Source organism: Hypanus sabinus, chromosome 26 (assembly GCF_030144855.1).
Source record: "Hypanus sabinus isolate sHypSab1 chromosome 26, sHypSab1.hap1, whole genome shotgun sequence".
Lineage (NCBI taxonomy): Eukaryota > Metazoa > Chordata > Chondrichthyes > Myliobatiformes > Dasyatidae > Hypanus > Hypanus sabinus.
Genome location: NC_082731.1, coordinates 36,153,825 through 36,168,606, shown reverse-complemented (window position 1 = coordinate 36,168,606; position 14,782 = coordinate 36,153,825). Strand labels below are relative to the sequence as shown.

General features: G+C 45.4%; 1 protein-coding gene across 1 annotated transcript in view; it reads left to right on the top strand.

Moving 5' to 3' along the window:
- ech1 (enoyl CoA hydratase 1, peroxisomal) overlaps window positions 1-9,735 on the top strand; it is a 39,654-nt gene extending 29,919 nt beyond the window's left edge. Inside the window, exons 8-10 of the mRNA XM_059950835.1 lie at window positions 2,414-2,485; window positions 3,795-3,945; window positions 9,482-9,735. Of these exons, the coding sequence (XP_059806818.1) occupies window positions 2,414-2,485; window positions 3,795-3,945; window positions 9,482-9,586 (328 nt within the window). The 3' untranslated portion in view covers window positions 9,587-9,735. The remainder of the gene's footprint in view (window positions 1-2,413; window positions 2,486-3,794; window positions 3,946-9,481) is intronic.
- Window positions 9,736-14,782: the final 5,047 nt, after the last annotated feature.

Sequence of the window (14,782 nt, the reverse complement as noted above, 5' to 3'; positions counted from 1 at the left end):
TGTAGTTCGCCCACTTACTACGCTAATTGGGATGCTGAACACTTGAATACATCTAGAATGCCAATTGGAATATTATTAGACCACTTAATTACGCTGATTCGAATGCTAAGATCCTATATTGCTAATTGAGTTCCATTTTTTTTTATCGCTATAAGATTGTTCGTCTTTGCTGGCTTCATAATAAAGGATCGAATGAATGTACCTTTTTTTACTTCAGGACTTTGCTATTTGGAAGCGGGTCGTATGGTGTCGATCTCCTGCCTTAGTCTCTCAGCAGTTTTGGTTTGTTTTAAAGTAACCGCTGCACATGTCTTCATCTTCTCAACTGGGACTGAACGTAAGAGCCAGGGCAAAGGGCACGTCAGGCATGAGATTCTTGCAGTCATCAGGAGGGAGGTACAGGAACTTCAGGACTCACACCACCAGGTTCAGGAACAGTCATTAACCCTCAACCATCAGGCTGAGGGGAGAACTTCACTCAACTTCACTCACCCCATCACTGAACTGTTTTTCGACTCACAACTTTTGGACTCACTTTCAAGGACTCTTCATCTCATGTTCTCAATATTTTTTCCTTTTTCTTCCCTTCTTGTATTTGGACAATACGTTGCCTTTTCCACATTGGTTGTCCTTTCTGTTGGGTACAGTCTTCCATTGGTTCTATTGTGTTTTTTTTACTTACTGTAAGTGCCCACAAGAAAACAAATCTCAGGATTGTATATGGGTGACATAATGCACTTTAATAATATACTTACTTTGAACTTTCAACATTCTCTGCCACCGAAGTCAAAGAGGAAGTAGGGTGTGGCAGGGTTCCTGTTGGGTTGGATTTCTGTTCGTCAGTAATTCTCTCTCTCTCTCTCTCTCTCTCTCTCTCACCCCCTCTCCCTCTTTCTCTCTCTCTCCCCTCCCTCTCTTCCCCCCTCTATCTCTCCCTCCCTCTCTCCCTCTCTCTCTTCCCCCTCTCTCTTCCCCCTCCCTCCCTCTCTCTTCCCCCTCCCTCCCTCTCTCTTCCCCCTCTCTCTCCCCTCCCCCCTCCCTTCTCCCTCTCTCTCTTCCCCTCCCCCTCTCTCCCCTCCCTCTCTCTTTTCCCTCTCTTGCTCTCTCTCCCCCCCCCCCCCGGAGAAAGGCCCCATGCTGCTTCTGTTGGTGAGTCTGAATCGGCTAAGATTCACCTCATCTCATTAATCAGCGCATAACAGAGATTCCGACTGGCATTGTCCTTCCTAGTTGACTGATGGAGGATGAGAGGTGACTTGACAGAGGTTTTAAGAGTGGAGACTCTTCCCCACCCCTGGGTGAAATTGGCTAATATGAGGGGGCATAACTTTAAGGTGTTTGGAGGAAAGTTGGGGGGGAATGCCAAAAGTAGGATCTTGACATCGGTTGTTCTTTTATAATTTTTTAAGATGTTAGTTGAATTAATAAAAGACTAAAATCATAGTTCTAATCATAGTTTTTTTTACTGACATACTTTGTATCTAACAATTTGTATTTTTAACAAACTCATGTATTTTTCACAGTATGTGGTGCTTTTTTTTCACTTACTACCAAAAGGCAGTATAGCAGTTACGTAACAGTTTATCACCCTTCTCGTTTTTCCAACTTTTCATTAATCAATTTTTGGTCAATGAGGTTAGGTGAATCTCTATCTAGTTCAGACCCATCAACAGGCGGTTTGAGTGTAGGAACATCCCTGGCTAAGTGTCAGCGCGTTACCCACATGTTATAATTGTGTAGCCATTGATTGGTTTCTCTTATCTGAGGAACTTCTGAGAGTAAAGGGGTCAAGCGCGCCGTGTTGAATCTGTTTAGTTTCTTGTCTTTCATCTGCTTTGTATCACCGTTCCTTGGCCTGCTTAGCAGCTGTCCTTGGTTTAAACTTTAAAATGAACAGTCGTGAAAATTAAAGTTTCTCGCTCGTTCCTGAGCTCCTAAGTGAACCTGGGGATCGGAAATAACTGAGATCCGGCAACCCAGAGAGTAGGTGCATGGAGCACACTGCCAGAGTGGTGGCCGAGACAGTTACATTGAATTGAATTAAATGATCTTTATTGTCATCGTACATAGGTACAATGAAACATTAGGGCAGGTTTCCCAACCTTTTTTATGCCCTGGGGCCTTACCATTAACCAAGGGGTCCATGGACCCCAGGTTGGGAAACCCTACATTAAGGACACTTGGAGACTATTAGATAGGCACTTGGGTGAAAGAATAGTGGGGAGAATAGTGTTAGTTGGATTGTAGAGCATGTTAACAGCTCAGTACAATATTGTGGGCTGAAGGGACTCTACTGTGCCTCCCTGTTCAGTGTTCTGATACTTTTAACTCTATTTATATTATGTGGGAGAGTTGGAAAACTTAGGAACAACTCAGTTCGACTTCATTGTCTTCTCCTGCTTGTGTCTTGTAGCCTGGTGAGTGAACTCGTTTACACGGCGAGGAAGATGATGGCCGACGAAGCGATGCGCTGTGGACTGGTGAGGTAAGCGCTCTGTTTGAATGTTCATGCCTGACCCCGTGAGATCTGTCAGCGCATTAGGGTCATCCTTCTGGTGAGTGACTGGACCGAGGCTGCTGATTCCCTCCTCAGCGATGCGACTGATCCCCCTCCGTTGTTTTGGCAAAGTGAGTAGGGTTCTACCTGAGCTCCGATGGCCCTAGACTTGCCCTGATTATTTGCTCTTTGTCACGTTTTTTTTTGGGGATCCTGCTGTGTATCAGCCGGGCGTTGAACCTCCTGCTATCAACGATAGCCACACAAGCACGTGATTGACAGGAAAGTGCCTCCAAGTCCAGTAGTCCTACATTGCTCAAGCCACATCTGGCTCTTTGTGGAGTATGCAGAACAGTCTCTGTCTCAGTCCTACTTCGGTCAGACCCTCACCTATTTCTATTGACCTGCTGCTCCCTATAGAATGCCGGAAATCCAGAGTAATGCACACACACACACACACACACACACACACACACACACAGACACACACACACACACACACACACACACACACACACACACACACACACACTCACACGCACGCACACACACGCACACACTCGCACACACACGCACACACGCGCACACACTCACACACACACGCACACACACACGCACACACACACAACGCTGAAGGAGCTCAGCAGGTCAGGCAGCATCCATGGAAATGAATAAGCAGTCGATGTTTCGGGCCCCTTCTCAGGAAAGAAAGCGGGAATAAAAAGAGGTGGGGGAAGGAGAAGGAAGGTGATAGGTTAACCAGGTGGGAGGGAAAGGTGTAGTAGTGTAGGCCTCCATTAGGCTTGATACACCATGGATTTGCTCCTTGGAAAGTTTCCAGTGCGCAAACCTGGGCTTCATGGAAGACCAGCAGTCCCCTCTCCACACCATCGATATTGTCCAAAGGAAGGGCATTAGGACCCATACAGCTTGGCACTGGTGCCGTCGCAGAAAAATGTGTGGTTAAGTGCCTTGCTCAAGGACACACACACAGCCACAGCCAAGGCTCGAACTAGCGACCTTCAGATCACTAGACCAACGCCCTTAACCACTTGGCCATGTGCCAACACAGGGCTGGAGAATAAGGAATCAGATAGGAGAGGGCCATTGGAGAAATAGGAGGAAGGGACCCAGGGGAGACAATAGGCTGGATATCGAAGCTGACAACTCTGGTTCCAACCCGCCCCCATCACCTAGTATAAGAATGGACAGTGGAGGATTGGGCCTAGGCTGTTGGATCTGCCCTGCACAGCCAGGCCAAACGTCACCAACTTAACTTTTCTCTTCTTGTCCAAAGCCGAGTCTTCCAGGACAAGGAAAACATGTTGGACGGTGCCTTTGACTTGGCTTCCGAGATCGCCAGCAAGAGCCCGTTGGCAGTGCAGGGAACGAAGCTGAACATGATCTACTCCCGGGATCACTCAGTCAAGGAGGGCCTGGATTACATTGTGAGTACCAGTACATGGTTAACGATAAAGTGGCGTATTGCAGAGCAAAGACCTTGACATCTCATCACCACCTGCTCCCCCCCCCCCCCCACAAACGTGCCATGAATTAGATCATGCGAGGCCGCCGTCGGTCAGGGTCAACCATGGATGTTGCGTCCTCGCTGTCTAGATACGCAAGCCAGGTCAGTACGATATGGAGAGTAAGCTGCTGCCCGTGTAGCAAACCCCCCCCCCCCCCCTTACACATCGTGATGAGCCCAAAGGATTGGCAGACGGATACAGTTTAGCACCAGCAGCGTCGCGGGAGTTGCCAGTCAAGTCATCTTTATTGTCATTTTGACCATAACTGCTGGTACAGTACACAGTAAAAATGAGACGTTTTTCAGGACCATGACACAGTACAAAAACTAGACTGAACTACGTTAAAAAAAAACAACACAGAGAAAAAAAAACACATAACTAAACTAGACTACAGACCTACCCAGGACTGCATAAAGTGCACAAAACAGTGCAGGCATTACAATAAATAATAAACAGGACAATAGGTCAGTAAGGCGTCAGTCCAGGCTCTGGGTATTGAGGAGTCTGATAGCTTGGGGGAAGAAACTGTTACATAGTCTGGTCGTGAGAGCACGAATGCTTCGGAGCCTTTTCTCAGATGGCAGGAGGGAGAAGAGATTGTATGCGGGGTGCGTGGGGTTCTTAATAATGCTGTTTGCTTTGCGGATGCAGTGTGTAGTGTAAATGTCCATGCTGGTGGGAAGAGAGACCCCGATGATCTTCTCAGCTGACTTCACTAAGGGTCTCGCGATCAGAGATGGTGCAATTTCCGAACCAGGCAATGATGCAGCAGCTCAGGATGCTCTCAAAAGGATGCTTTCAACCCCTGTAGAATGTGATGAGGGTGGGGGGTGGGAGATGGACTTTCCTCAGCCTTCACAGAAAGTAGAGATGCTGCTGGGCTTTCTTTGCTATGGAGCTGGTGTTGGGGGACCAGGTGAACACCAAGAAATTTGGTGCTCTTAACGATCTCTACTGAGGAGCCGTCAATGTTCAGTGGGGAGTGGTCACTCCGTGCCCTCCTGAAGTCAACAACCATCTCTTTTGTTTTGTACACATTCAGAGACAGGTTGTTGGCTCTGCACCAGTCTGTTAGCAGCTGCACCTCCTCTCTGTAAGCTGACTCGTCGTTCTTGCTGATGAGACCCACCAGGGTCGTGTCATCGGCGAACTTGATGATGTGGTTCGAGCTGTGTGTTGCAGCACAGTTGTGGGTCAGCAGAGTGAACAGCAGTGGACTGAGCAGGCTACCCTGGGGAGCCCCCGTGCTCAGTGTGACGGTGTTGGAGATACTGCTCCCGATCCGGACTGAGTGAGGTCTCCCAGTCAGGAAGTCTAGGATCCAGTTGCAGAGGGAGGTGTTCAGGCTCAGCTTTCCATTCAGTTTCTGAGGGATGATTGTGTTGAATGCTGAACTGAAGTCTATGAACAGCATTTGAACAGTCAGTTTTGAACTCAATTTGGGACTACAGCTCCAGCTTCATCTTCTCCAGGTAGTCACAAAATACAGATCTCAACCGCACCCCCCCCCCCACACATACGAAAAAGAAACAAAACCCACAACACCCCCCACCCCCTCACTCAGTCAAAAAAACTAACAGATCGCTCACTTGTAAAAATGGCAGCCTGAAGATCAAACCCTAAACCCATCCCTAGAAAAAAAATCAGCGACAACAACATCAAACCCCCGACTCCCCCCTTGCAAACAAAAACAGCAACAAATGCATCAATCCCCCCATCCCCCCTCTTTCAAACACCAAAACTAACAGATCGTCCACACAGAAATACACCAACAAGAAATCAGACCCCCAAATCCCCACCCCTCCCTCTCACACAAAGAAACGTATCACTCATCTGTCAATGGGCAACAAGAAAGAAAGCACGGAAAACTGAAGGAGACCAATATAAACTCCAGTCCAAAAATCATGTAAATCTCAGAATTTCAAAAACATCCACCCACGGGTCAGCATCGAGGAGAGCAGCTGCATGAACTCTGACCTTTCATGAAGAGTGACTGCCACATTGCCGACCCACCTACTGACCATTGTCGATCCCGTAGTCTCTGTGGAGAGCGACTGCTGACCTGGTCCACATTCGCCTTGACTCTTAGAAATGGAGTCACTCGTGAGCCTGCGTGAGCTCACGCTCGTGCTCTTGGTCCTCTTCAAGGACAGCCGAGTACTAGATCATTTGATCCAACTCCAAATTGCGCGTCACAGGCGCTGACAGTTTCTGACACACAATCAGGACGAAAAGAACCGTCTTTCCCCTTCTTTCCTGAAAACCTCTTCCTTCCCCCGCTCTGTGATTGGCCAAAATGTTAACAAGACAAATACCATTGGCTAATTGTAACAAACCTAACTTAATAATCGACTGAACTTCTATTCTAAACAGCAAAAATGAAATAGTCTATTATATAATGTAATTAAAGGAACACTTTTTATAGATTTTTACGTTTTGAGGAGATCAGCAAAAAAGAAATCAAAAGCCCAACAGCATAACTGTATTAATAGAATAAAGCATGATCTTATACCAGGGTGTTACATAGGCAATGACTGTGACTAACTCCTCTACAGTAAGAGAAAGTTCCATGGCTGTCTATTTTGAGTTACATGGACAAACGCACATTGTGTTTAGAAACCACAATGGATTTTGTGCGTTAGAATGCTGGGAGAATCCCCTTTATTGTTTAAGGACCGCTTTCCCCATCTTCGCTCATTTCTTTTGAAGTGACTCCTTGTTGGTCGTCGACGGTCCCTGTTTGGTGGAGCTGCTTATCCCCCAACCAGACAGCACACATACATAGTCATCGTCACTTTGTTGTTTGCAAGACCCGGATCCTGCTGTGCTTCTGCTTTGCTTTGAAGGTCTATTTAAAAAAAACTTCTTAACAATGAAAAGCAAAACTCTTCACAAGTTTGTCAGGTTTTAATGTGACTGGGAAATTCTGTGCTTCCTTGAGCTGGCACTCATGGAGACAATTTTCAACAGGCTAAAGTTACTCAGCATCATTAGCTCATAACAACGTAAGAGATAGGAGCAGGAGTCGGCCTTCCGGCCCATCAAGGCTGCTCTGCCATCCAATAAGACCATGGTTGATCTGACCATGGACTCATCTCTACCTACCTGCCTTTTCCCCATAATCCTTAATTCCCCACTATGCAAAAATCTATCCAAACTTGTCTTAAATATATTTACTGAGGTTGCTTCCACTGCTTCATTGGGCAGAGAATTCCACAGATTCACCACTCTCTGGGAAAAGCAGTTCCTTCTCATTTCCGTCCTAAATCTACTCCTCCAAATCTTGAGGCTACTGCCCAATGGAGGCAACCTCTGTAAATAGAGACTATTTCTATTCTCACTTACCAGTGGAAACAACTTTCCTGTCTCTATCTTATCTACCCCGTTCATAATTTTATATGTTTCTGCGACTTGGCTTATGACGAGTTTGAGTTCTGACCATAGTTTGCCAGCTTTGTTGCTGCTCTATTAAAGGCCATTGCTCAGTCACTCCCATTGTGAAGTGGTGTAAGTAGATTGTGAAATCACTCAGAGCTCAATCACTGCCTGAGTTAAACATAGGATTTTCAAGTGCTCAGAACTTTTCAGCTATGACTCAGTTTTAAAAGAAGTGCTCCCTTTTGGGGGTCTTTGATGGCGCAATATAACATCTGATGCTATTACAGCTAGTTCAGTGTTCCAAGATCATTTCCGGTGTCCTCTGTAAGAAAGTTTGTACATTCTTCCCGTGTGCTCTTGGGTTTTCTCTGGGTGCTGCGGTTTCCTCCCACAGTCCAAAGATGTACCAGTCAGTAGATTAATTGAGTAATGTAAATTGTCCTGTGAATAGACTGAGGTTAAATCGGTGGGTTGTTGGACGGAGAAGGGCCTGTTCCCAGCTGTATCTCTAAATAAATAGATCCATAAATCTGAATTCTGGGAAAAATCTTGAACATTAATAGATATTTAAAGAAAAGCAATTTTAAAATATTAGCGAATCTGCTACTTTTTACTTAGCCTCCAATCTCATGACAACGAGAAAAGGAGCAGAATTAGGCCATTCAGCCCATTGAGTCTGCTCCCCCATTTCATCATGGCCGATCTATTTCCTTCTCAACCCCTTAAGACCATAAGACATAGGACGTTTTTTCCAAATCAAAATAAATGTATTGTCAAAGTACATAGACATCACCATATACAACCCTGAGATTCATTTTCTTGTGGGCATGTTCAGTAGGTTTCAATAGGTACACTTAATGTCAGAGAAATGTATACAATATACATCCTGAAAATCTTTTTGAAAATATCCACGAAAAAAGTGGAATACCCCAAATAATGAATGACAGTTAAATGCTAGAACCCCAAAGCCCCCCCCAGCTCCCCCCACCTATGCACAAGCAGCAGCAAAGCAACGATCCCCCCCCCCCGAGCACTCAAGCGTGCAGCAAAGTATCAATAAAGACACAGACTTGCAGTACCCCAAAGATTACTCGTTCACCCAGTATTCGACACACCACAGGCTCTCTCTCTCTCCCTAACAAGGGAAAAAGAGGTGTCCCCATTTCACAGGGAGAGGGGAGACATAACAAACAACATAAATTAATCCATAATAGAATAATAACCATAATAGGATGAATGAAAGACTGCACCATCTTAGGCATGCAAAAGACAACAAACTGCAAATACGAAAAGAAATAATAATAATATTATTATTATTAATAATCATGTGGCAAACTTCGTTCATAAAAATCTTGCCCTACAATACAAACTCATAAATGAAATCACACCTTACTATAAATACAAGCCTGATCCAGTTTTAGAGTCAGAATGCCACAAATTATGAACGATCAATTATTGCAGATAGGAAAATCCATAACTGTCCAGATATAATAATACAGAATAAACAAGCAGGTACAACTTATTTAATAGATATAGCCATGCCAAACACACACAACTTACGGAAATCAATCAGTGGAAAAACACCAGAAATATGCTGAATTAAAAGGAGAAATTGAAAAACTTTGGAACATAAACAGAGTATACGTTGTCCCAAAAGTACGATCTACAACCGGTGTCATCCCAAAGTCACTACACAATAGCATTAAACAGTTAGCGCCACACTATAATATCTATGTAAATCTTCAGAAAGTCACGATACTGAACACCACGAGAATAGTCTGAAAGTTCCTAGCAATTGAGAAGTGACCGTACCTCAGATTTTACCAGCTTGAGTTGAGGGGAAAAAAATTCTTCCTTTGATATACGGCTTTTCTGGCATTTTGAGATTTAAGGCAAAGAAAAAATGTATTCTTATGTGCACATTTTACACTAATATATTTACGTGTGTGTGTGTTATCAGTCCCGAAGCTATAGAAATAAGCCAGTCATATCAATATGTTTCAGAAGTCCTGTGGCCACCACCCACCTTACACACGTCAAACAGCACTAACCGAAACCTTTCCTTGATTTTCCTCAGGCTACGTGGAACATGTCGATGCTTCAGACTGAGGATCTTGTGAAGTCTGCTCAAGCTGCAATGGAGAAAAAGTCTCCCAGAGATATAACTTACTCCAAACTCTGATGGAACCAAGTCTCCGAATATATCCAGTTGCGTCCCCTCTCCCCTCTGAATCCTGCACTATAATCTTACTAATTTTATTAATTTTATTTTAAAAAAAGAACGAATTGTTTACAAAAAACTATTGTAATTACATATTATTTTGCCTCACTCTTGCTTTGTCAATCAGCTGCCTTTTTTCTGATTTGCTGATGTACCGCAGGGATCATGTAAAGATGAGTTCAAATCCTCTCAATGACATGCAGTATATCCAGCCTTGTCACTCTTTGTCCTGGCTGATATTGATTGCTGAGACTTTATAAGGGCGTTGGTCAGACCACACTTGGAGTATCTGTGGGCAGTTCTGGGCCCTTTATCTGAGAGGCGATATGCTGCAAATGGAGAGGGTCCAGAGGAGGTTCACAAGAATTATCTCAGGAACAAAGGGGTTAATGTATGAGGAGCACATACGGACAAGCTGGATGAACTCAGCAGGTCAAAGGGCCTCGGCCCATAACGGATGCTGCCCGACCTGCTGAGTTCATCCAGCTTGTCTGTATGTGTTGATTTGACCACAACATCTGCAGTGTATTTTGTGTTTAATGTATGAGGAGCGTTTGGTGGCTCTGGGCTTGTACTCACTGGAGTTTAGAAGGAGGGGGAGGATCTCATTGAAATGCATTGAATATTGAAAGGCCTCGATAAGAGTGGATGTGGATAGGATGTTTCCTATAGTAGGAGAGTCTGCGAAGAGAGGGCACAGCCTCCAGAATAGAGGGATGTCCATTTGGAATACAGATGAGCAGAAATTTCTTGATGGTGGTGAATCTGTGGAATTCATTGGCACAGACAGCTGTGGAGGCAAAGTCATTGGGTATATTTAAGGCAGAGGTTGATAAGTTCTTGAATAGTAAGGGTGTCAAAGGTTTTGGGAAGAAGTCAGGAGAATGGGGGTTGAATAAGCACCCTTGACTTTCGCATAGTACTATGCAAAGAGTAAAAGAGAGGTGAGGGTAGGTATCGGACCGCTGAAAATGACGCTGGAGGGGTAGTAATGGACAAGGAAATAGCGGACACACTAAATAAGCATTTTGCATCGTCTTCACTGCAGAAGACACCAGCAGTATGCCTGAATTTCAGGAATGTTGGGGCTGAGCGTGTGCAATTGCTAGCACTAAGGAGAAGGTGCTTAGGAAAAGTCACCAGGACCAGAAGGACTACATCCAGGGTTCTAAACAAGGTAACTGCAGAGATTGTGCAGACATTAGTATTGAGCTTTCAGGATTGTGGCATTGTTCCGGAGGACTGAAAAATTACAAATGTCACTCCACTCTTTAAGAAAGGAGGGAGGCTGAAGAAAGGAAATTATGGACCACTTTGCCTGACTTCATTGGTTGGGAAGATGTTAGAGTTGGTTGTTAAGGATGCGGTCTCAGTGAGGCCTTGGAGGCATATGATAAAATAGGCCGTAGTCAGCATGGTTTCCTCAAGGGAAAATCGTGCCTGACAGATCAGTTGGAAATCTTTGAGGAAGTAATAAGCCGGATAGACAAAGGAGAATTGGTTGATGTGGTGCACTTAGATTTTCAGAAGGCCTTTGACAAGATACCGCTTAAGATAAGAGCCCATGGTATTAAAGGAAAGGTACTAGCACGGATAGAGGATTGGCTGATTGACAGGAGGCAGAATGGGAATAAAGGGAGCCTTTTCTGGTTGGCTGCCAGTGACCAGTAGTGTTCCACAGCGGTCCATGTTGTGACCATTTCTTTTCACGTAATATGTCAATGACGGAACTGATGGCTTTGTGACCAAGTTTGCGGACGATATAAAGATAGGTGGAGGGGGCAGGTAGTATTGAGGAATCAGAGGCTGCAGAAAGACTTGGATGAGGGGAACGAGCAAAGAAGTGACAGACGGAATACAGTGTCGGGAAGTGTATGGTCATGCACGTTGGCAGAAGGATCAAAAGCATTGACTATTTTCTAAGCAGGTAGAAAATTCAAAAATCCAAGTTGCAAAGAGACTTGGGAGTCTTTGTGCAGGATTCCCTAAAGGTTAACTTGAAAGTTGAGTCCGTGGTGAGGAAGGCAAATGCAATGTTAGTATTTGTTTCAGGAAGTCTAGAAGATAAAAAGAAAGATGTGATGCTGAGGCTTTATAAGGCACTGGTGAGGCCTCGCTTGGAATATCGTGAGCAACTTTGGGCTGCTTATCTAAGGAAGAATGTGCAGACATTAGAGAGAGTGTAGAGTTGTTCACGAAAACAATTCTGGGATTGAAAGGCTTATATGAGGAGCGCTTGATGGCTTTGGGCCTGTACTCACTGGAATTTAGAAGAATGGGGGTGGGCAATCTCACTGAAATCTATTGAATGTTGAAAGGCCTTGATAGAGTGCATGAGGAAAGGATTTTCATGTAGTGGGGGAGAATAAGACCAAAGGGCACACACTCAGAATAGAGAGACATCCATTTAAAATGGAGGGTGGTGAATCTCTGAAATTTATTGCCACAGGTGGAAGCCTGGTCATTGGATGCATTTATGATGGAGGTTGTTAGGTTCTTGATTAATCAGGAGGTGAAAGGTTATGGGCAGAAGGCAGGGGAACGGGATTGACAGGGAAAATGGAGCAGCCATGAGAAATGGTGGAGCAGATTCAATGGGCTGAATGGCCTAATCCTGCTCCTATCCCTTATGGTCTTATGATGAAATGGCGGAGCAGACTTAATAGGCCAAATAGCCTAGGACTTTGCACAGTACTGTATTTGTTGGTGTGAAGAGGAGAGCGAGCTTGTAAATCTGGCGGGAGCGAAGGATGTTGGGAATGGCGAGGGTGCAGCACTGAGGGAGGGGAGTAAGACAGGTGGCAGGGAAGGAGTGCCTGGGATGGGGGTGGGTGGGTGTGCAGACACACCCAACCCTGAGACACTAGGCAAGATCATTTGATTCCACAATTGATTCATTGATCATTACAGAATGTTTCTCTGATGCTTCCCACTTCCTCTCCTCTCCCTTCCCCTTTTCCCAACTATGATCCCCCTCTCCCTGCCCCCTTCCCACTCTCAATCCATGATAGAGACCCATATCAGAGTCGGGTTTATTGTCCCTCACGTATGTCATGAAATTTTATGAAGCCTCCCGGTTTCACCCATCACCTTGTGCTTCTCCCTCCCCTCCCCCCACCTTCCCACTCTGTCTCCTCATCTTTTTCTTTCCAGTCCTGATGAAGGGTCTTGGCCCAAAACATCAACTGTACTCTCTTCCAGAGATGCTGCCCGGCCTGCTGAGTTTCTCCAGCATTTTGTGTGTGTGTTGTTTGGATTCCCAGCATCTGCAGATTTTCTCTTGTTTGTCAAGAAATCTGGGTTTTTTTCTTGGCGGCAGCAGTACGTGCAATACATAAAATTACTATAGTACTGTGCAAAAGTCTTAGGCACCCTTTCTCTATATACCTATGTCCTGGACTTTTGCACAGTACTGTGTATATAGATAGATATAGATGTATTATTGTGATTTATGATTCTTTATGTATTGCGTTATACTGCTGCCGCAAACCAACAAATTTCACGACATATGCCAGAGATTTTAGACCTGATTCCCATTCACACCACTAACAACTGTTAAAATTAGGATTCTGCTCCAAAACAGAATCAGCTCTGTGTGTGTGTGTGGTTTCGCTGCTTCTGTGTATCAGTTGGGATGAGGTGAAAACTTTTGATTTTTGGAGCTAGTTGGCTCCTGGTTGCGTTCCGCCAAACACTGGTGACTGTACCGTGGAGGTTCCTGCAACCAGAACGTCCTGGAAACACTCAAGCAGGTCAGGCAGCATCTGTGGAAAGAGAGCCAGTGAGCGTTCAGTTTTGGGGCGCTTTGCCACGGGGGTTTCAGCGGCTGGGAAACATCTGGAGAGAGAGCAGGGGTGTCACGGAGTTGTACATCAGGGAGACAGGCCCTTCTGCCCACTGAGTTAATGCCGACCGTCAAACTCCTGCAGCTCAAACATCGAGCAGAAGGAATGAGCGATCCCACAGGCTCAAAGAAATCAAAGCACAGGTATAAATTGTACACCTTGAAGTTTGCCCACTCACAGGCAGCCACAAAGCAAGAAACCAGAATAACCCAATTTTAAAAAAAAACGGATAACCACTGCGCAGAGAAAGAGAGAGAGAAAAAAACACAAATCATGCAAACAGTAGAAACAAGCCACGGTATTTCAAACCAGACCGAGTCCAAGTTCTGCTCCCAGAGCAGCCGGAGTAGGCCCAAGCCTCACTCCCCAGTATTCACACCAGCGGGGCAAAAAACGCAGAGCAGTTCACAGCCTTGTTGCCACAGAGAAAGGAATGAACATTAGTGGGAGAGTAAGCGAAATCAGCCTGACCCTCACCTCTGTACCCAACATTTGGGCTTCCAGACTATCTGCGCAGCCGTTTAAATTGCCCAAGCACTGGGACGTGCCTCGGGTGCGACGTGCTTGGGCAGCCCAGCACAAAGCCGTGCTCGCTCTCACCAAATCGGCTTGGCAGAGGAGGGTCATTACAGAAGGCCAGCAGCTGAGGAAAGGCACAAGGGTCCTGAAAAGAGGAACAAGAGATCCTTGCCACACAGAGACGTGTGGGTGCGGGATAAATGAGTCACCCGAGCCGAAACAGCTGGCAGAAAAAACCTCATGGCTCCTGTAGTCAGAAACATCTGGCAGGAAGACGTTAGGAACTCTGTCCAGGAACACCTGGCGGGAATGCAGGGATCCCCACTGGATGAGGCAAGCACGTGACCTGCTGTTGATTACAGTTTCTGCTATTTTATCTCGGAGCGCCTGGCAGAGAAAGGTGAGCTCTGCCAAATGTGCACAAACAGGGATACGGTGACATGGAAACATTAACGAGGCACTTGGGAAATAGCCCATATTCTCAAAGAGCCAACGTACTCTGCTCATTAGAGACATGATACGCCTGTGCTTAATGAAGTCCTGAGTCTGTGTGTAAGAGGAGATCCTTTGGATGTGTTCCAGTTAACTGCTATTCCTTGGAACTTTTGTTGCTAACTCGTTGTTGCTATCCTGTTTCAAACTCTGTACAACATACCGTTCATTGGCTTCCTTCCCGGTTCCTATAATGTCTCCATATTTTTGCTTTAAAGATGTTTATTGAATGGTATTTCTCTGATATCAGAGAATGTTACAGCATCCGACCTGAAATTCTTACACTTCACAGACATTGAAG